Source organism: Lithobates pipiens, unplaced genomic scaffold (assembly GCF_037356315.1).
Source record: "Lithobates pipiens isolate NorthernLeopardFrog02 unplaced genomic scaffold, aLitPip1_a1.2 Scaffold_18, whole genome shotgun sequence".
Taxonomy (NCBI): Eukaryota; Metazoa; Chordata; class Amphibia; order Anura; family Ranidae; genus Lithobates; species Lithobates pipiens.
In genome coordinates, this window is record NW_027507758.1 from 53999746 (window position 1) to 54020669 (window position 20924).

The window sequence follows — 20924 nt, forward strand, 5'->3', positions numbered from 1 at the left end:
CCCATTATTATCAAAAATGTGATCATACTTTCAACTCTGGCAGACCCTCACGTGGTTTTTGAGGTGAAATGCTTTTAAGATGACATTGCTCCCCCAGATTCTATATTTAATGCAAGCGATACCTATTAAATTACCACAAGCTTTTTTTCTCTCGTGTCAGAAAATGTTAATTAAATTCCTTTGGAGCAACAAAGTTGCTAGACTTCGCTACTCGTTGTTAGTCTTGCCTAAATGTCGGGGGGGGTATTGGTCTGCCCAACTTGACCTCATATTATTAAGCTCCACTCTTGTCTAGAGTGGTGTCATGGTGCACCACCCCGCAGACCAAACTTTGGGTGCAAGTGGAACAACATGCCTCATCGATCGCTCTGTCTGCACTTCCTTGGGTTGCTCGTAAATACTATCGGGCATTAAAGAGGCACCCTACAATTGGGGCTACTATTGCAGTCCTTACTCACATACTCTCATCACAAGGCCTCTCTCCCTACTCTTCCACATTAACATTCAGAATCCATACTTTACCACCGTGCATGATAATAAACAGCTCTGGGGGCTGATAGGACTATGTATAACTAGATGGATGCATTTTGTCGTCCTGCAGGGCTGACTATGCAAGAGCATTCTACCTTTTAACAGCCCCCCCTGAGTTCTTGGTCTGCTTTTCAATTGTAACATTATTCAAGGTCTATACCAGAAGCAGTATTATATGCTAAACCATTGACATTCTTTGAGTGCCTATGTACAGAGGGGAAACGTGTACCACATATGCTATCACTTCTGTATAAACACATTTTTGAACCTCCAGAAAGTTATATACCTCCGTATATACGACACTGGGCGGCGGATCTTCAGACTGTTTTTACAAGATCCCAAATTAACAGGATAATTTCATTGGCTCATAAATCCTCTATAGCAAGTCGTTTTCAAGAACAGGGATATAAGTTACTGGTCAGGTGGTACAGCGTCCCAGCCTAACTTAATAAACTTTATTTGCAAACTTCCAAGTTATGCTGGTGCTGCAAAAAAGAGACAGGGACATTACTTCACATTTTTTGGCTGTGCCCATTAATTACATAATTTTGGAAGGAAGTGGGGACCATGATTAAACATTTAACATCAGTTGACCTTGGTTCAGATCCTCTGCGATACCTTCTGCATTTAAATGAGCTGCCTCTCCATCATTATAAAAAGTTGCTGACAGCTCATATGCTGAATTCTGCTCGGGCATGTATCCCAGATCTGTGGAAGTCTACCACTACACCTTCTTTGAAACATTGGTTTTCTAAAATAGGAGAAATTAGGACAATGGAATATATGACTACATTTCTCTATGGTAGAGAGGAGGAATGTAGGGATAACTGACGGCCATGGACAACCTTTTCTTGCAGATCCTAGTATGTCAATTGCGTCCCTGTCTAGGTTAGGCATGAAGACCTATAATGGCAGGCTGGGTTTGATGGGTCAAGCCGGGGGGGGGGGGGGGGGTCGTCATAAGCCATGAAGTTCTGAATCTGAGCTAGTCAGCTTGCCTTTTTTCGCTTTTGTTTCCTTTTGTTTTGTTTTGTTTTGTTTTGATTGTTTATCAGTTTTCTTTTTAGTAGATTTTGTCACCAGACCCCTAATGTTGAGGTCTAGAGGCTTGCTATTGCTGGTGTGTCAGGTCACATTTTCTTATGCATTCTAAAGCATTGGGTGGAAGACACCCAATCCTCAGTAACTTGCCACACCATTAAATTATAAATATAATCCTATTCTCATACATTCAGCCTTGGATCTAATCTACTCTTCTGTTAACTACAGAGTACTGGGTTTGTCCCTATTAATCTCTCTCAACTACTGGCTGGCTCAGCCTACAGGTGGTGCACCTTGGGTTCTTATTTGTTTCCGGGGTTGTGAGGCGCAGTGGTTCATTTCCTCCTCTCATTCCTTCTGTGTGTGTGTGGGGGGGGGGGGGGGGCAGGGATTTGACCCCCTGCGCCTTGGTGTCATGTGCTCACTCCTCACGGCGTCTTATGATGCCGTGATGTGGGGACGTTTTTGTTCCATCTTATGCCGCAGATGGGGTTGGCGTGGGTCCACCGTTCTCAGCTTCGCCACACGAGGGTGGTCAGCCCTTTTCCTGCCTCTCTCTTGCTGCACTGGCACATAGCATGATGCTGGTGGGGATGCACCCTGGAGTGGGGGTATTTATCAGTTGGAGTCAGCCGGCAGACCACCTAACTTGTCCCTATCACATCTCCAACACATTAAGCAACAGGTGGGTTACTCTGGTTTTTGTTTGTTTGATTTTTGAGCACTCCTACCTGGAGTGAATCACATTATTCATTTTTAGCTTTAATAAGGCTGTTTTGTTGGGTTTATTCACATTTATATTCATGGTAGTCCCTTTGTGGGATCACATAGATCTTTATCACGCACACACACATTTACTCATTCCTTCATCAATTAACCACTTAATTCATTAGCACATGTTTTGCAGATTATCATGCACAATAAGTGCATTCACTATGCACAGGGACAGTTCCTTGGTGACCTGTCTTGTTTTCCATCTGTGGGGGGTTTTCCCACCTCAACCCCAGCGCAGACATCTTATCCAAAAGTTTCCCTTAATTTCCCATTCAGAACCTGAGCTGAGCTGGGGAGTTGACCTGTAAGTATCAGTAATGTTGCAATCCATTGTTTTTTTTCTTCCTTAGAGGGTACTAATTGTTAATTCCATTTTTTCGTACTAACCTGCCATAAAACTCCTGACAATTTTGCTTATATGATGATTTTCAAAAAGTGTTTTTAATCGATTTACCAATCATGTTTATTGAATATTTGTACCATATGTTATGAGCTTATATATTTTATGTGCAAGTCAATATGACCACTAATTTATTGTAGATTGATTCAATTGTTTTTTTATAAATATGGTATGTTTAACATGATTGTGAAAATAAATCTTATGAATTCTGTTTATTATATTCCATGTATCATCATTTGCCTATGATAAGCCTCATTCAAAGTTCCACTTTTCCTTGCTTGTTTTTTGTATTTATTACTTAGGGAATAGGAATGGAGGCTTGCCATTATTGGTGTGTCAGGTCACATTTTCTTATGCATTCTTTATAACATTATTTACACTCAAGAATTATGTATTTTTACTGGAATTATATGTGATATGTTTTTTTTTTCTTTTCGTTGCAAGGCAAACTTCTAGGGTTTAAAAATTTAGAGTTCATTTGCATTTTCCTTGGTTTCCAACTTGGAGCAAGTGTAACCTGAGTGTGTATTTGATGACCACCTGTTCTGCTATCATACAGCCAAAGTACCAGGGTACTGCATATTCAAGTGTGATAAGACCCATGATGTTTCCAGGGAAATGAGAATAGTCCCAAGGACATGCATCGAAAGTCCTCAGCACATAGCCTGTGGAGAATTCCCATGTGTATGTCCACAGGGTATATACAAGACATCGAAAAATGAGGGGACATCTTCTCTGCAGGTAAAAAGACATCTTTTCAATTATAAAAATGGCTGTCCCATATATGAAAATGGCCCAGATGCTGCTGACTCCTACCAGTTTCCAGCTTTTTATGGTGAAAATGTCCCAGGTTGATGTAAACAGTATTTCACACAGAAGCCCATGGATGGCATAAATGTACCATCGGATGATCCCGCTAAGTGACCTGGATTTCTGCATCTTGATGGGGTGGTAGTCTGTGAAATCTTGACAACACTATCAAATAATTTTTGAGAGGATGTTTTGTTGACCATAGATGATCCAAGGCTGGAGGAGCACCTGTGTGGACTGAAAGAACCACTACACATAAATAATGCAATTTTTATAAACCGGTAAATATAAAGGAGATTTTTTATTTTATTTTACAAAAATGGGGAAATATGTAAATGTTTTAAGAAAATCTGAGAGCAGATATCTAAAATACATGTGTTATTGTGTGGAGTAATATTTTCAAATACACAGTTATTACACTTTCAATCATTTTAGGGAAGTCCATGGACATCGAAGAGTGCTCAGGCGTGCAGTTGCTATCTGACTGCCATTTTCAGAGCACCAAAAACGAATAAAGTTGCCTCTAGTTAGTGAAAGGATGAGAGGGCATAGACATACACTGCCAACATTGCCTATTTCAGTTAAGAACAGTAGTGATTGAAACAGGCTTCTCAAGCAGTACTGTCAATGTGCTCCTCAAAAGTCTACTATTACTTGCTAACAGTCTATAGCAATCTTCTGTAACTTGGAGCTTGAACCAACAGAAGGTGTGCCACACAACATTCATAAAGGAGTCCAAAATAGCTTTAATGATTAGCAATACTGCCAATGCATACACTGTTCTTCATCATCAGGGTTTTAGTAATGCCAGCTGTTTGAATGGACTCAGGGAAGAGGATGTCAGAGAAATCCTTAACTTACTGCTTGCAAAAGAATCAGGTGGGGCAGAATTATGCCAGTAAAACCCAACAATGAAAAGAAAGCCCACACACTGGGAAGTAGGATTTACTGAAGTCCCATACCAGCAATAAATGTACACAAACGTTTTGAGAGTACTGTGCCACCTTGAAAAAGAGGGCCAGCATGCTCTCAAACATTGGTGTAACTCTTTTGACAATATGGGATTTCGGTAAATCTTGCTTTAGAATCTACTTCTTGGTGTTCTATTTTTCTCTTTATTGTTGGGTTTTGTACAGTACCAATGTGAAGCCATACACCCGACCCTTCACAAGAGTTACCTATAGATGTCTGTGCATTATTGTTTGATTAATTGTTATGCCAGTAAAACAGATGCAACATATCAGTATGAGCCATTTTACTGCAGTTGGTGTGGTGATTCTTGTGTTAGTTTAAGCTCTGAGCAATGTTACTGGGTACTCACTTGGGAGTAGTTCTTTTTGCATGTAAGCTGCCACACCAGAGCCATTTAGCCTTTTTTGGGACTTCTACCTATAGGTACACCTAGAATAAGGCTTACCTATAGGTAGTGGAAATATCTCCTAAACGTGTGCTGTTTAGGAGATATTTCACTTGTAGTCCACCGATAAAGTGAACGGCGCATGCGCGGGGAAGAAACAAAACTCTGTGCCATTTCTTCCGTAGCGTGTGCTGTTACTGTGCGCATGTGCGGGAGTGACGTCACGTGGCTCTGGCGATTCACAGAGCCGGAGTCCGCGGTCCGAAAGGAAGAGGGGCTTGAAAATGGACGCTGCCTACACAGGGGACATCGCTGGATTATTTTGCAGGTAAGTGTCACATAATGGGCTAGTATGCGATGCATACTAGCCCATTATGCTTTTAATTTGCAGGCTATACAGGGAGCAAAAGAGGAAGTAAAACCCATCAGGGTTTACTTCCTCTTTAAACCCTACAAATGACTTTATTTTTCCCTTTTACTACTCTGTATTAATGAGCATTGAAGTCCTAGCGCATCTTGGATGTATCCCTTTGCATCTTCTGTAAATTGAAAGCAGTCCATAGCATGACTGTCACTTGTAACCAGGGCCAGGACAAGGGGTGGGCGAGAAGGAAGGCTGCCATGGGCGCAATGGTCTACTGTAGGGATGGGAGTGCCTTCCTTCAGTTACAAGGCTGACAGTAATAATGACAATGACACTCCTGTCAGCCCAAGGCTGGGAGCAGCAAGAAGTAAGCTGGCAGGCGGTGTGGGCTGTGTTCTTGCTCCCCCTCCTCCTTACTGCCAGTGCAGTGCTCCTGTATTAACAAGCAGTCAGTAGTGTTCACAGACACACAGGAGCTGTGCTAGTAGGAAGGATGAGTGGGAGAGAGAGCACAGCCTGCACCACTAAGCACAGAAGTGTCCAGGAGTGAGTAGGGAGTGGAGGACTTCTAATATGTATCACTGTCTAATATGAAAGTCTATTTTACCATGAAAAGTCTCCTGTGAGTTGGCAGCTCTAGCATTTAATATGGTAGTCTCACATACTATGACAGCTCTGTAACAAGCAACAGTTTTAGGATTTTAAGAGTATTTGCTCCACTGAATCCATCTAAACAACCACACACATTACTGACTCCCTATGAAGGGAGGGGACGTGTTTTGTCCCTGAAACATGTTGGATGGCATGCAAATCACAAAGTTGTTTTGGACTCATTTATGAATTTAGTCTGGCCTCCTCCTTTTGGTTTTAGCTTTTACAGAAAAAAAAGGAAAACCTTTTACTGAGAGAAATAATTAGGCTGACATTGCTGACCTCCTTCTGTCTGTGTTAATGCTTTTTGGGTCACTGGCCAAGCCAGTGTCTGAAAAAGACTTTAAGTCTGAGCTAACTAGACATCTGACATTTTCAAAAGAAGACCAGCAATGAATGACAGCCTACATATTTATCTCAGGAAAAGTTTATTTTATGTTTATTTTCTTGTGTATGGGGCTTAGAGTAAAGCCTCGTACACACAATCAGATTTTTGGACAACTGTTCATCTATTTTTTGTGGCATGCTAGTCTCATGTCGAAAGTGAAGAGGTTACTCACAATACAAGAATTCTCCTACAACAGAATACAACTTGAGAACTGAAGTGACGTAATGCGTTGAATAGTTTTGTATGTATTCTTCCGTTTCTGAGCATGCGTAGTCTTGCTTCTTTGTTTTTTTTCGTAGGAAAAGCATACTAATTAAAGGAAAATAAGATGTTGAGTTCATGTACAACAAAAATTTTATAGACTGCACATCCAGCTTTTGTCTGACGAAAAAACTGTATCTGCTGTCGAAAGAACCGTACTAACGATCCGAAAATCGGCAGATTGTTCGTCGGACATGATTTTCGTATCATGTGTACGGGCCTTTAGTGGCACCTGATAATAATGCATATGATGAAGTGGCAGTTGGTAGAACCATTCCATCCACTCTTCCAGCTGCTGTGGATCTACACATCCCATGAGACATTGCAAAACTCTGGGAATTGTAGTTCCTGAACAACTGGAGGGCCATAGTTTGGAGACCTCTGCTCTATATCTTTGATCTTCTGTACATCAGCAGTTAACTGGATACCCATAAATTGAGAAGGATTGTAGTATAATATGAATTGCATCCATTCGATGATACTGGGAATCACTTCAAAGATCTATAGGTTGTGTGAACATTTATATGGGGATCTTTGTGTCTTTTATGTGATCATAGAACTATTTAGTGACCACTACACTGTTTTATTCCTGGGGTGGAGCCAGACATGGACATAAAACATCCATGATGCATAAGGCACACATGGCTGTGCCACCTATAAGACTAAATAAGGTGGCTGCCTTGGGCGGAACTCAAGGTGGCATGGTTTGGGGCGGACTGAGGCTGGAATGTACATATCATGCATGTCCATGTGTGTGTTCAGCTACCAGGCGGTATATCGTCATTGGTTGCAGGCAGTGATAACAAAAGTGGCTACCTCAGGCGGTATCCGCATCTGGCACGACCATGAAGCCACATCACATTAAAATGGTTAAAGTTTGCTTAGTCTGACCTTACACTAAAAAATGTATGTGGTGCAGGAGCAATTCGTCCAACTGTGGCAACTATAGCATATTTATGGGACCTAGTATGACCATCTCTGAGCATAGAGAAGGATTTTGTGGTGTGTCCAATTTCTTCATTGCTTTTTGACTTTAGCATAGTTATGGGGCTTGGCAGGTTTGAGGCTGGGTTCACACTTATGTGAATTGGTTGCGGGTTTCCCTGCATCCAATTCGCAAGACAGGAGAGTGTGACCTCAATAGAGCCGGTTCATACACCTCCAGGGCGGCCGCAGTCCACATTTGGAAAGGGTCCAAATCAGGTGCAAATTCAGGCATAAAATTTGGGTCTGATTCGCACCTGAATCAGTGAACAGGGACGCACCGGACTCCCTGCTGTGTGCTCCGGCCGCAGCAAGTGTGAACCCAACCTAACTCTGAATTCAGAGGGGTGTATCTTAAATATAGTTTTTAACATCAAACTAACTTATAAATACAAATTTTTACCATTTGTGACATTGAAAAATATGTCACAATCAAGGGTTACTCAAACTTTTTGAAAGACATTTTGGGGATCCTTTCACTTTTCATTTGTAACGTCCCACAAGTTGAAAGTAAGGGTTACGACTGTATCTGGCTGGCAATACAATAATTTTGATACCTGGAGACATTTTGCAGTCTCTTGTGTTTTTTGTGTGTCCTTAAAGCTTAAAACCCCTTTCACACTGGGCCTGCACAGGCATTAGCGGTAAAACGCCGCTCGCTTTAGCGGCACTTTACTGCTGATTAAGTTGTGCTTTTCGGCCGCTAGCAAGGGACTTTTAACCCCAAAGAAGAAGTTAAAAATGCCTGTGTTGCAGCTCTTTGGAAGCGCTTTTGAGGAGGTTTGGAAATGCTGCCCATTCATTGCAATGGGCAACGGCATTTTGGGAGCTCTGTATACAGTGCTTCCAAATTGCCCTAAAGATGTTGCTTGCAGGACTTTTCCTAACGTCCCGCAAGCGCACCGCCCCAGTTTGAAAGCACTCAGGCTTTCACACACAAGCGGCATGGGAGGCAGTTTTCAGGTGCTGAAAACTGCCCCAGTGTTAAAGGGGCCTTACTGCAGGCAGTATTTTTTGAATAAAGTGGGGAAGGGTTAAGCTTTCTGTCTGTGACCCTACTGGGGAGATTTGTCTTTACCTCCTATCCATGTGACACCTGTACAAGAAATGTGGGATGTGGTTGTCACCAGCACAGGAAGGCAGGAACAGCAAAAAAAACATCATCACAGGCTCTATCCCTACCTCACACTATTATAATGTGACAGTGTACCTCATTTGAGATATTTTATGAAAATTTTCAGTAAATTTTCCAATAAAGTTTTGAACAAGTCAGATGAGATTTCAAAGTCTGTACTGCAGACTGCTGATCGTTAGGTGAAAGTTAGCAGCTTTACTTGCTGCTGGTAGCCCTTGGAGAGAGAAAAAACCTCTTTAGACTGCTGAATTCCTTGAACTACTGTGATCATTACTTTTGATTTCCACTAAAAGGTGGTCAAACCCCACCATAACTGAAGCTGTTCTAAGTGAGGCTTAATTTGGCCACAATGCTTTTCTTGTGTTTCTTTATTGTTTAATGATCGCTCTTCTTCACCACTGTGATAACATAATGTAAATACACCAGTTTATAACCCGAATAGTGACTTGGTTCCTGGCTTTACCATTGTGTTCCTTACCTACTGATTTATAGACATCGATCTGCAAGCCTTGCAGGAGATAAGATAACTTGCTCACTGTCAGTGCCATGCACCAAATTATACGGCCCTCACCTAGGCCAAAAGTCAAATTAATATTTGACTAGCTCTCCATTCACTTGGTATTAGCGAATCAGCCTGTCATACAAACTGGTATTGTAAATCTAATATAAAGCACAGAATATAGCAGATTAGTTTTACAAATTGATACAGTAAAGCAACATTGTCTAAATCAACAATATATAGTGATATACATTGTGTATGGATTTGGCTTGAAGTGGTCATTTTAATCTCCTAACTGTTCATTTTGTAGAAATTGCAGCCATCATCTTATTATGTTTCAAAAAGCTATTTCTACATATATAGAATTCTGCATATTAGCCATTACAATTTAATTAGCACTGCGTACAACCTACAAGCAACTAGGGGGACCCCATTTCAAGGGATCCCATGCCCTCGGGACTTATCTCAAGGAGAACAGATCTGACTTGGGCAACATTTAACTTTCCAATGACGTTTATAAATGATGCGTAAAGATTCTAAAAAGGTCGTACAATCATATACATTTTGGTGGCCTTTGATTGTAAGTAGACCCCACATGTGTGTACAGCGTGTGTCAAATAAATCTGATTTAAAAATGTCCACAGACATTGCTTACTGCTGGTCATTTCGCTGGCCCCCCCAAACAAAACGGTGCCGCTGGATTGATTGAAGCTTTAACTTCCAGACCTCCCTTACAACTTGAACTCTTTGAATAAGAGGCGCCTCTGTGAGTATTTTATCACTATTATGTTTGGAGACTTCTGTGGTAGGGCAGGTGTGGAACCTCAAGTCTATACACCATTCAAGAACCTCTGTGAGTAGTTGTTTGTTTTATGTTTATTATCTGTCTATGTTTGGATTAACGTCAAACTAACCTTCTTGAATGTGTGGGCTCCGAGAAGTAGCTAACATTAGGGTTGCTTTACGAGGCTTCGGCCTCAAGAAGTTTTAGGTATATTGCCTTAAAGAAGAAGTACAGCCAAAGCTCATTTGGCTGTACTTCACCTGTGGATGACAGGAGTGCAGTTCCTTCTGCACTTCCATGACCCGTGACTGACGTCACAGAGCAGGTCCAGGCTGGGGCAAGATCGTCACAATAAAATCAAGCTCCATCCACAATCCTGTACCAGCACCTGGCTCAGTCTCTCAGTGAGCCTCTGAGAGCCTGAGCCAGCTGCTCCCGAACCTTCCACAGCCCAGTGCTCCAGTGAGCTCGGGGGGCCAGAGCAGAGGGCCAGTGACTGATAGTCACCAGTTCTCTGAGAACGGAGCTCTGAGAATGGAGCAATCAGCGGTCTTTGATTGCACGGTTCTCAGTCTTAGAGCCAGCGGGGCACAGATGCAGCATCGGACCGATGCTGCATCCACCTAGGTAAGTATGGTTTTGAAAAAAAATAAATGAACTTCTCCATTAACGGCTATTTCCCAAAAATGGTGGTTTACGCCAAATTTTTGGAGAAGAAAGCACACTGATGGCTCAGGTGTGTGCTGGCTTCATAATAGAGCCATAGTTAGAACTCAGGGCCCCACCATCGTCAGGAAGGTCCGTGTGCCTGAGGGGAGCCATGGGAAATGCTGCCATACACCAAGGCGCTCAGGTTGGGGTAGAGGAAGGCTCAAGCGTGAGAGGCAGTCCATGTGGGACAGGAGCAGCCAGGAACCTGTAGGAGGGACAAGCGCAGTATAGCGTGTGCGCATTACCCTGGGATGTGTTTAATGGTCAGGAAGACCAAAAGGTGTTTCATGGTCAAAAAGACCCTGAAAAGGTATTCACAGCAGTAAAGCTGCCACAAGAGAGCCTAGAGGCTGAATGCTATGTGTTTGCAGTAATAGTGAAAACCCCTGCGTGGGAAGAGCAATCTGTACTAAAATGCTTTTAAATAAAAGTGGGCTGCAATGCCCTAAAATACAGTTTTGGACTGGTGCAACTCATTGTAAATGCACCTACCGCTTGAGTTTAATCACCCCATTCTTACAATGTGCAAATTGGATGTGGTAAGTGTTTGCTTCCGTGGTAAGTTAGACACACTTACTAACACATTGCCATATGTGAAGAGATAGTAGAAACTGTTGTTGTTTTTGAGAATTCCCTGTGTTTTGGCCAGCTAACGTGCATTTTTAGTTACCTGTTTTAAGTGTGAAAGGAACTCTATTTTTCAAATTACTCCTGTGATTATGCGTTTACAGAAACTGGCTGATTGCTAAATGACCTGGCGATTTATTAGGTTAGCAGAGTGCCAGGCTGGTATATGTAGTTCCACTGACAGAGAGAGTAGTTATTTCTAGGGTAAAAGTGAGAGACAAATTCACTTACTAGTCTTTCTTCTCTTTTTTTCTCCATAGGCTGTACTGAGTTGCGATCTCTATCACTGTCTAAAAATGACACTGCCTCTTGTAAGTTTGTAAGATAAGGAGAATGCAAAAATGAATGTAGTGACTGATAAATTCCTTGCTTAAAGTGGAGTTCCACCCAAAAATGGAACTTCCCCGGTCGGATTCCTCCCCCCCTCCGGTGTCACATTTGGCACCTTTCAGGGGGAGTAGATACCTGTATAATCCAGGTGTTAGCTCCCACTTCCGGGCATAGATCCCCACAGGCTCAGCGGTGATCTACGCCATGTCTGGCCCCTCCTCCGCCCCCCCCCTCGCTGTCTTCTGGGAGGCACACAGGTACCAGAAGACAGCATGCGACTCACGCATGCGTAGTAGGGAACCAGTCCTAATTCCCTTACCAAAGATGGAGGCGCCTCCACCCGAGAGCCAACGGACAGATCGGCACCCTGGACAGAGTGTCCATATTTTAAAAGTCAGCAGCTACAGTATTTGTAGCTGCTGACTTTAAAAAAAAGACATTTCAGTGGAACTAGGCTTTAAGCACTTCTCCTTATAGCTAAAAATGGTATTAGGTTATATTTTACTGTGCTGTGTTGAGGCAATGCTAGCAATAATAACAACAATAATAATTACAGATATTAAGTCATTGATCAGCGGATTCCCGGGAAGATTTTTAAATATAAACGTCTGCAGTGGGCTAAGTGATATATTAGGCCCCATTCACACCTGAGAGATTTTCAGCTTGAAGCTTGCAGCTCTAAAACGCTCAACCAGCCAAATCCTATTAATTTCAATGGCCCCTGTACACATATGAGCATTCTGTCATCTAAAGCAAAATGTTTGTTGCTCAGAAAAGTACATGAGCTTCTTTTTGGCAGATTACAAATGTTTTTGGTCCCATAGACTTCACTAGAAACGCATGAAAACAGATTACTTGAGCGTTTTATGAGTGGTTGCAAGTTTTCTGATCAAACAGCAGCTCTCCACCTCTTATTTCCTCCCCCTAGTGCTTTCTATTGGCTAAAAAAAAAAACACCTGAAGCTGTTAAATGCTTGTAATATGATTCTAAAATGCTTGTAATACACTTCCAAAAATGCTCAAAAACTCTCAAATAAAAACGACTGTAAGTCGCTCTACTCAGTTATGAAATCATCTCACCACTGCTTTGTTGAACATGACAATGAGATCACTGTACTCCAATGGCCTCCACAGTCACCAGATCTCATTCAATAAAACACAATCTCTGAGGAATGTTTCCAATACCTTGTTGACATTATGTCACAAGATGTAAGACAGTTCTGAAGGCAAAAGGGGGTCCAACCCGATACGAGCAAGGTGTACCTAATAAATTGGCCGATGAGTGTATACGTGTAACCTAAGTATATATATATATATATATATACATATACATATATATATATATATATATACATATATATATATATATATATATATATATATATATATATATATATATATATACACACACACACACACATATATATATATATATATATCATAAGTATATGTACTGTATATATACTCAGGGCTTTGTTTCTCAAACAATATGTGCTGGAACTTAACCACGGCCCCACAAAACCCTTCCCCCTACACACACACCCTCCAAATCACATTAAATAGTGCGTGTGTTCAGTCAAATTTCACAAAAACAGTAGGGGGGGTCTTAAAGGGGCATTAAATACCAGGATTGCATTAAATACAGAGTGCACAGCTGTCACCTGTAAACACAGAAGCCAGACTTCTGTGTTTACGAGTGATTGTGGTGAGCAGGCACCAAAGGGTCATAGACAGAGGTGGTGGAACTGAGTTCCACCAAGTTCCCCCTGAAAAAAAGCCCTGGATATACTGCTCAAAAAGTGTATTTTTTCTAAAGGAATTCTTTTACGTTTGAGATTTTCTCCTGTCGGTAAGAACAGATCAAGCTGCACTGAACATAACATGACATGAGAACTTGGACGTTTTATCTTATTTGGGAAGTTATATGTTCAAAACCTTGACATATCTTAACCACTTGCCGACCGCCGCACGACGATGTACGTCCATTTTTTGAAGAGGGATATCTCGGTAACGGCAGCAGCTGCTGCCACAACCGAGATATCCATCTCTTCAGGCGGCGGTCGGCTGTACGATAACGGTGGTCTCCGCGGCGGATTCGCCGCGAGATCACCGCTATCGGCGGCGGGAGAGGTGCCACCCCCCTCCCGCCGCCCTCCCGCACCTTCCGCCGCTTACCGGAGCCGTCGGTAGCGGCGGAGGCGATTGGGTCCTTCCGTCAGCTGGGCATAGAGACAAGTGAGGCTAAGATGGCCCCCACTCGTCTCTATACCATAGGAGGGCGGAAGCGACGTCAAAACGTCACTTCCACCCATACCTCTTAAAGCTATATTTTTTTTTTAAATGTCAGATTTTTTTTTTTTTTTTTTTTTTTTTGCATTTTAGCCCAAATATGAGATCTGAGGACCTTTTGACCCCAGATCTCATATTTAAGAGGACCTGTCATGCTTTTTTCTATTACAAGGGATGTTTACATTCCTTGTAATAGGAATAAAAGTGATCCATTTTATTTTATTTTTTTAAAAAGTGTAAAAATAAATAAAATAAATTAAAATAAATAAGAAAAAAAAAAAAAATTTTTTAAAAACACCCCGTTACGACGAGCTTGCGCACAGAAGCGAGCGCATACGTGAGTAGCGCCCGCATATGAAAACGGTGGTCAAACCACATATGTGAGGTATCGCCGCGATCGGTAGAGCGAGAGCAATAATTCTAGCCCTAGACCTCCTCTGTAACGCAAAAAATGCAACCTGTAGAATTTTTTAAATGTCGCTTATGGAGATTTTTGAGGCTAAAAGTTTGACGCCATTCCACGAGCGGGCGCAATTTTGAAGCGTGACATGTTGGGTATCAATTTACTCGGCATACCATTATCTTTCACAGTATAAAAAAAAATTGGGCTAATTTTACTGTTGTCTTATTTTTTTATTCAAAAAAGTGAATTTTTTCAAAAAAAAGTGCGCTTCTAAGACCGCTGCGCAAATACGGTGTGAAAAAAAGTATTTCAATGACCGCCATTTTATTCTCTAGGGTGTTAGAAAAAAAACAATATAAAATGTTTGGGGGTTCTAAGTAATTTTCTAGCAAAAAAAACTGTTTTAAACATGGAAACACCAAGTCCGAAAAAGAGGCCTGGTCCTTAAGTGGTTAAACTCCATTTAATTACGTATACTGGATTTTTGAGGTGCCAATGTTTTTGAATCGTATGGATTAACTTTTAAATGTTTTATTTCCATCATACTAAGAAATTGTGTTTAACATTAGTTTGCTCGCTAAGCATATAGTCAGGTTATCTGGGCATTTTAGCTAAACTAGGTCTTATCTCTGTCCACCAGAGGTTACTTTAAGCGAGTGATATATAAGCCCTGATCTTAAGGAAATATTAACCCTTGGATTGAATGCTTATCCTTTATTGAAAGGAAAAATAAAGTTTTATGTTAACATAAGTTAACAAAGGAAGTTTTGTTTTCTAACATAATTAAAAGAGAAGTATGGGATTTTTTTTTCTGGGGAATCATACTTACCTAGATGGATGTAGCATCGGTCTGATGCTGCATTTGTCCCCCGCCAGCTTTAAGACTGAGAACTGCGGGATAAATTACAGCCGATCCCTCAGTTCTCAGAGCTCCCTGAGCAGAGAGCTGGTGACTGTTAGTCATGGGCTCTCAGCTCTTAACCCCCCCCCCGCACTCACTGGAGCATTGGGCTGTGGACAGGGTGGGAGCAGCTCACTGAGAGGCTGAGCTGGGTGCCGGTCAAGGCATGTGGGTGGATCCCAACCATATGGTCACAAACTTTCTTGAGACTGGATCGGCTCTGTGACATCAGCCAACAGCCAGCTTCAACCTGCTGTCTGCTGATAACGGGGCACAGGAGTGCACAACGAACTTTGGCTGTACTTCTCCTTTAATTAAAATGTGTTTGTAGATAAAACAGTATTTCATCTAATTTTACAGTCAGAAGTAAGAATATAATGATTTAATAGAGCTAAAAGCTGTTTATTTTCTAGGAATATGATTATGTCCCTCAAGCTTCTGTGACTATCATAAGCCTCCTATTGTTCATTTTCAATAAGGTTGCACTTCTGCCTCAGGCAGATCGATGTCTAAAGGACTGGAGACCTAGAATGGTGGTAATAAAGGTACCAGGTGAGGCTTTGCTTGGTTGAGGAGGGCTTCCTTTGATGCTATAGCTACTACAGTGGTCATTGTACTATCATGTATGTTTGACAACTAGTGCTGAGTAATCAGACCGAATGCTTGTTGCCTGGTGGGCAGTTCATGTCTTCAGCAAGACATTGCTCAGTACTGATGACTTTTTTTAGCCCTACGGAAAGTAGAAGAAGAAAAGCCTGGAGCTACAGAGAGGGAGAGCACCTTGACCAATGACCGAAAGTTGTGAACCATTGGGAGACTATCTTGATCAACTGATTCTGTTTACATTTGTGAGGAATCAAGTCTTCTTAAATTCAGAAGGTGAACAGTACTCAGTTCAGTTTGATGAATTGTCTTATGTGTGTTATGATTTCGTCCTATTGTATGCCATGAATTAATAATAATTATAGTGGTAAATTATACCTAGAGGCGATTCAGTTTGAATTGTGCGCTATACAAGTATTTCATTCATTCATTCATATTAATCTTGCTGTTAATGTATGAAGTAGTAAACAGCATATTAACAAAGGAAACTAGAAATGTCGACTTTATGTTAATTCAGATATAAGCAGAAAAATAGGAATCAAAGCTTATGGCTAAAGTTGAAGATGAAGTTTAAAAAATTATTAAGGTTAACGCAAAGGCTGTATGAATTTACATTGCTACATGTTATGTATTTTGAATAGTGCCCTCTGAGGGAGTGGAAGAGACCTACTAAAAGAAAAGTGTGTTTTTTTATTGACTGCCCAGTAGAGATGTTAGTTGTGATGGATTTCCAAGGGGAGATTCATGATACCATCTATCATAACTCAGATCTCTCAGAACAAAGAGGCAACTTATTTTATAATTGAATACATTTGGGAATGTTCTAAAAAGGTTTACTCAAAATTTTAAGGTGATCATGTGTTGCTTTATGAAGATATACAAAAATGTAATCAGAAATTCTCAGATACTCTTTATGTTTTCTTAGGGAAAAAATGAAAGGGGACCTCAAGAGAAAATAAATGGAAAAGGTCTGCTGCCTCAGTATATCTCCTCTGACAAGCATCGAACCCCAAAAGTGCAACCTCAAAAGAACTTGTCTTATCATTAGATTTTCATATGTGTTTAATGCCTGCAACCAAGGCATTGATCAAGATATTCTTTTTTTTTCATAGATTGGAAGGATTTCTTATATGTCTGCTTCAAGTATTTGTTTTGCTGTTTTAGCTAGAGAGTGAATGGTTGTGTGAGAATCAATAAAACTGAGTGATAGTTCTGTATGACTGGTTCCATTGTGTTTCTCTCCAAAATGACAGTTCTCAAATCTTATAGGTAGGGCAAGCTTACTTACTGAAACAAGAGATGGGGGCCTTGCCACTAAAGGTAGGTTAGTAAGGGATAAGATGTTTGTGAAACCCTACATTACAGGATCAGTTGGCTAATAACCCAGGCACCTCCACAAATGAGGTGATAGATGCCTTGGAGATCTCTCACCATCTACACCTTTCATCTGCATTACTCCAGACTAATGTGGGCAAATGCAGTTAGGTGGTCGAAAATGACCAGAGGGTGAAAATGTGTAGGGATTTGGCTTGGAGTTGTCATTTCAATCATTTTAAGTGCTGCAACCATTTGTTCTTATTCTTGTATATAGCAGGACTATATGGGTTTACTACATTTGAAGTTCAGGTGTGCTATCTATCTCCTCTGTGTTTATATATATAGATAAAGGTATTGGGATGCTTGGCTTTACATGCACATGAACCTTAATGGCATTCCAGTCCAGACGGATTTTGTTGTCTGCATTTGGTCTGGGTATGTAGGTTTTTTTTTTTAACAATTCGTTTTTATTGAAAATTTTGCATATGTCATATACAAGTAGAAAGTGACATATCCAAGAAAAAGATACAAACAACCATAAAAAAAAGACCATGTAGAGAATAACCCGTAAGACAAAATACATAAAAATGCCAGTTCTCTGAAGTGAAAAAAATATACATATAACAACCGTAAGTATAAAAGCCTAGATTAATTTTCATCTAAGGGTGCTGAGATAAGCTATTTAACTAACTGACAGACCCCACAGATTAGTGGGAGCTATCCTCACTACAAAGATAAATACCTATGGGTATTCTGCTTAGAGGAACAAGGAAGGCGGGGGATAAGAAAGAAACGGGGAGTAAAGGAAAGGGGAAGAAAAGGAAAGAGTAGGGATGGGGATAGTAGGTCCACTGACCAAGGTCTGGCGGTCATCTCCAATCTACACTTATGTAACACTCATTAAGATCAAGTAGGCTTGTACCAATCTTTCCACATTCGCCATTTATTCAACATCTTCATTCTATTACCTTGTCTGCTAGCAATTAATGTTTCATATACACAGTGAATTTGGGTGATAGCTAAAACCTCAGATATTCTGGGGGCGTAGTTTGATTTCCAGTGTTTCGCTATCAGCGAACGAGCCACCAATAAGATGTGTGTTACCACCACTCTAGATTCAGGAGGAAAGATGTCTATTCCTATGTTCAATATAGCAAGAGCGGGGTTAGGTCTAGTTAGGATCCCCGACACACTGGACACAACACGGAACAGGGAGTTCCAGAAGCTAGTTAGGCTCCTGCAACTCCAAAACACGTGGTACAGATTTCCAATGTCTCCGCACATTCTCCAGCATAGCGGGGACCCCCCACAGTCAAATTTGGATATTTTGTATGGCGTGAGGTACCATCTTAGGGCGTTTTTTTGTGATAGTTCCCAATGATTGACGGATTTGGAGGAAGCATATACAGCTCGAAAAGCTGCTTTCCATTGTTGAGGTGTGAAGGAAGTATTCATATCCTTTTCCCATAATTCGTAGGGGCGAGACTTAGCAAACTCCAATTTGCTTTGGTAGATGTTATAAAAGAGGGAAATCCCACCCCGGGCTAGGAAGTTGGAGTTGTAGAACTTCCAAGCAACTTTAGGCAAACGCACTTGATGCGTCTTTGCGGCCCTCAAGCAATGTAATATACGGTAGTAGGTAAACCTATCTGTGGGTGAAAGTCCATATCGTTCCTGAAGTATGTCGAAGGGAATGGGCCTAGCCTCAGTGTATAAGTCAGCGATAAATTTCATTCCCTTGTCATGCCATGTACCCGTAGGAAGGTCGGGGACTATATAGGAGAGAACTTTTAAGGGTATAGGGAGCTCCTTGGTCTCCTGCGCCTCTGAGGCTAAATTGGTGAGAGTCCTCCAGGCCAACAAAGAGGCCTGGATGGTGGGGGGAAATATGCGCACAGAGTACGGCTTCAGAGTATCTAATAGGAGCAGTATTGTCAAGTCATCTGTCGGGCACAGGGCTCTTTCCAGCTCGACCCAAGGGGTCACCCATGAGGGATTGAGCCAATGTTTGACTTGAGTAAGTAATGAGGCCCTGTAGTAGTCTCGAATGTCCACTAGTCCCATACCTCCCGCCCTCCTATGTTTCACCAGTAGTGATTTAGCACATCTAGGTTTCTTACCTCTCCATAGGAACTGTCTGAGTATCGCATTAAAGGGTCCAAAATGAACCTCTCCTAAAGGGATTGGGAGGGTACGGAACATGTACAGAATCTGCGGCAAAATAATCATTTTAAAGGTGGCTAACCTTCCCGTCCAAGTCAATTCGGTTTTGTTCAGTTGGACAATTTCAGTTTTGAGTTTTGACAATAAAGGAGAGAAGTTGGAAGGGGCCAGTTGTTTCAAGTCTTTTGTAACTTTGATGCCCAGATAGGTAATGTGTTCTGGGCTCCAACTATAGGGAAACTCCTTTTTCAGTACGGCCTCTAAGGGGGGGGGGCACTCCCAGTCCTAAAGGTATCTAGGTTTTTAAATACTTTTGGTCATGAGAGGGGTAAGCAAAACCTATAATGCCAAAAAACACCCTGTGATAAACAATAAAAATAAATAAAATGTGGTTACATAATGGTAAAACATATTTTTGTACAATTATTGACAGATATTCTGAATAAAATGTATTACTTGGGACATATTTTATGTTTAGTAAAGTACATGTTTGAACTTTTAATATCTGTTAATGGAAATGGATGCGGCTTGTTCGTGGAAGAAAATTATAACATTGAAGTCTTTGAAAGCCTCTCTGCTTTGCTGCATGGTGACTTTGTGCACTATAATTTCAGCAATAAAAAGAGCCTGCAGTGGTTTTCTACAATGTGCGCGAAGAGCCATTAAAGAAAGTTTCAGCATCATTCATTCAAATGATTTTACCCTAACTTTAGGAGACTTCCTGGCGATATCAAATGGGCCCTTGACTAGACATTATATACGCCTTCATTTTAATATTGCCATGCAAATCTTCCAAGCATTACTAACATGACATTTGTCAGAAGTCATAATACATGTGTCGTGGGTTGTAAGAACTGAAGTTAACTGGAATGTGTTTAAACACAAAGTATTAAAACATTTGCGATATCATCTATAGGTCCTGGTCTTGCAAAACTTGTGTCATACCCAGGGAAGTCATAGGGCTCAATAGGACACAGGATGCAGGGCCCCTGCAGTGTACAGAGGCTCACCATTCCTCTGTATATAGGACCTTCTCCCAGGGGCGGATCCAGAGCCTAGTCTCGGGAGGGGCACTGCAAGAAAATTTTGCGGCAATTTGTTGGGGCAATGGCTGGTGTTGGCGCTTCAATCATCATGGCACCACGGTTGATATGGTGTCAGGGTGATTGAAGCGCATTATTTCTATTATTACATTGTAATATAAAATTTAATATTTCAACTCACCATAATGCAGAATCAGTCGGAGCCCTGGGCATGTCACTTGCTACCGTCGGCTGCCACCAAATGTGGATTGTCACTTGCCATGTCACTTGCCACATCCCCTGCTACCAGATGAGATTTGTCACTACCAATGTCGCCTGCCACAAGATGCGGATTGTCACTTGCCAGTGGCTGTGTGCCAGAGTCGGGGCAGGCAGTAAGAGATAATGTAATCTCTGCTGACCACGCCTGCACAGGGATGGCAGTGTTCTGTCAGAAGCTGAGCTGTGGTGATGCAGGGTGAGAGATGATGTCAGAAAGCCACTACTCACTATTATTATTATTATACACGATTTATATAGCGCCAACAGTTTACGCAGCACTTTACAATGTATAAGGGG

At 41.4% G+C, this 20924-nt stretch overlaps 1 protein-coding gene across 7 annotated transcripts in view; it reads right to left on the reverse strand.

The window, feature by feature from the left end:
- Positions 1-2941: 2941 nt before the first annotated feature.
- Positions 2942-20924, reverse strand: part of TMEM229B (transmembrane protein 229B) — a 48231-nt gene continuing 30248 nt past the window's right edge. For 3 of the 7 annotated variants that reach the window (XM_077485679.1, XM_077485682.1, XM_077485677.1), the window contains one exon: positions 2942-3793. In XM_077485679.1, the coding sequence (XP_077341805.1) occupies positions 3221-3685 (465 nt within the window). In that variant the 5' untranslated portion in view covers positions 3686-3793 and the 3' untranslated portion in view covers positions 2942-3220. Of the gene's footprint in view, positions 3794-6488; positions 6637-11548; positions 11651-15168; positions 15193-20547; positions 20690-20924 lie in introns of those variants that run through there. The other 4 variants (XM_077485680.1, XM_077485684.1, XM_077485681.1 and 1 more) reach the window with 4 other exon arrangements.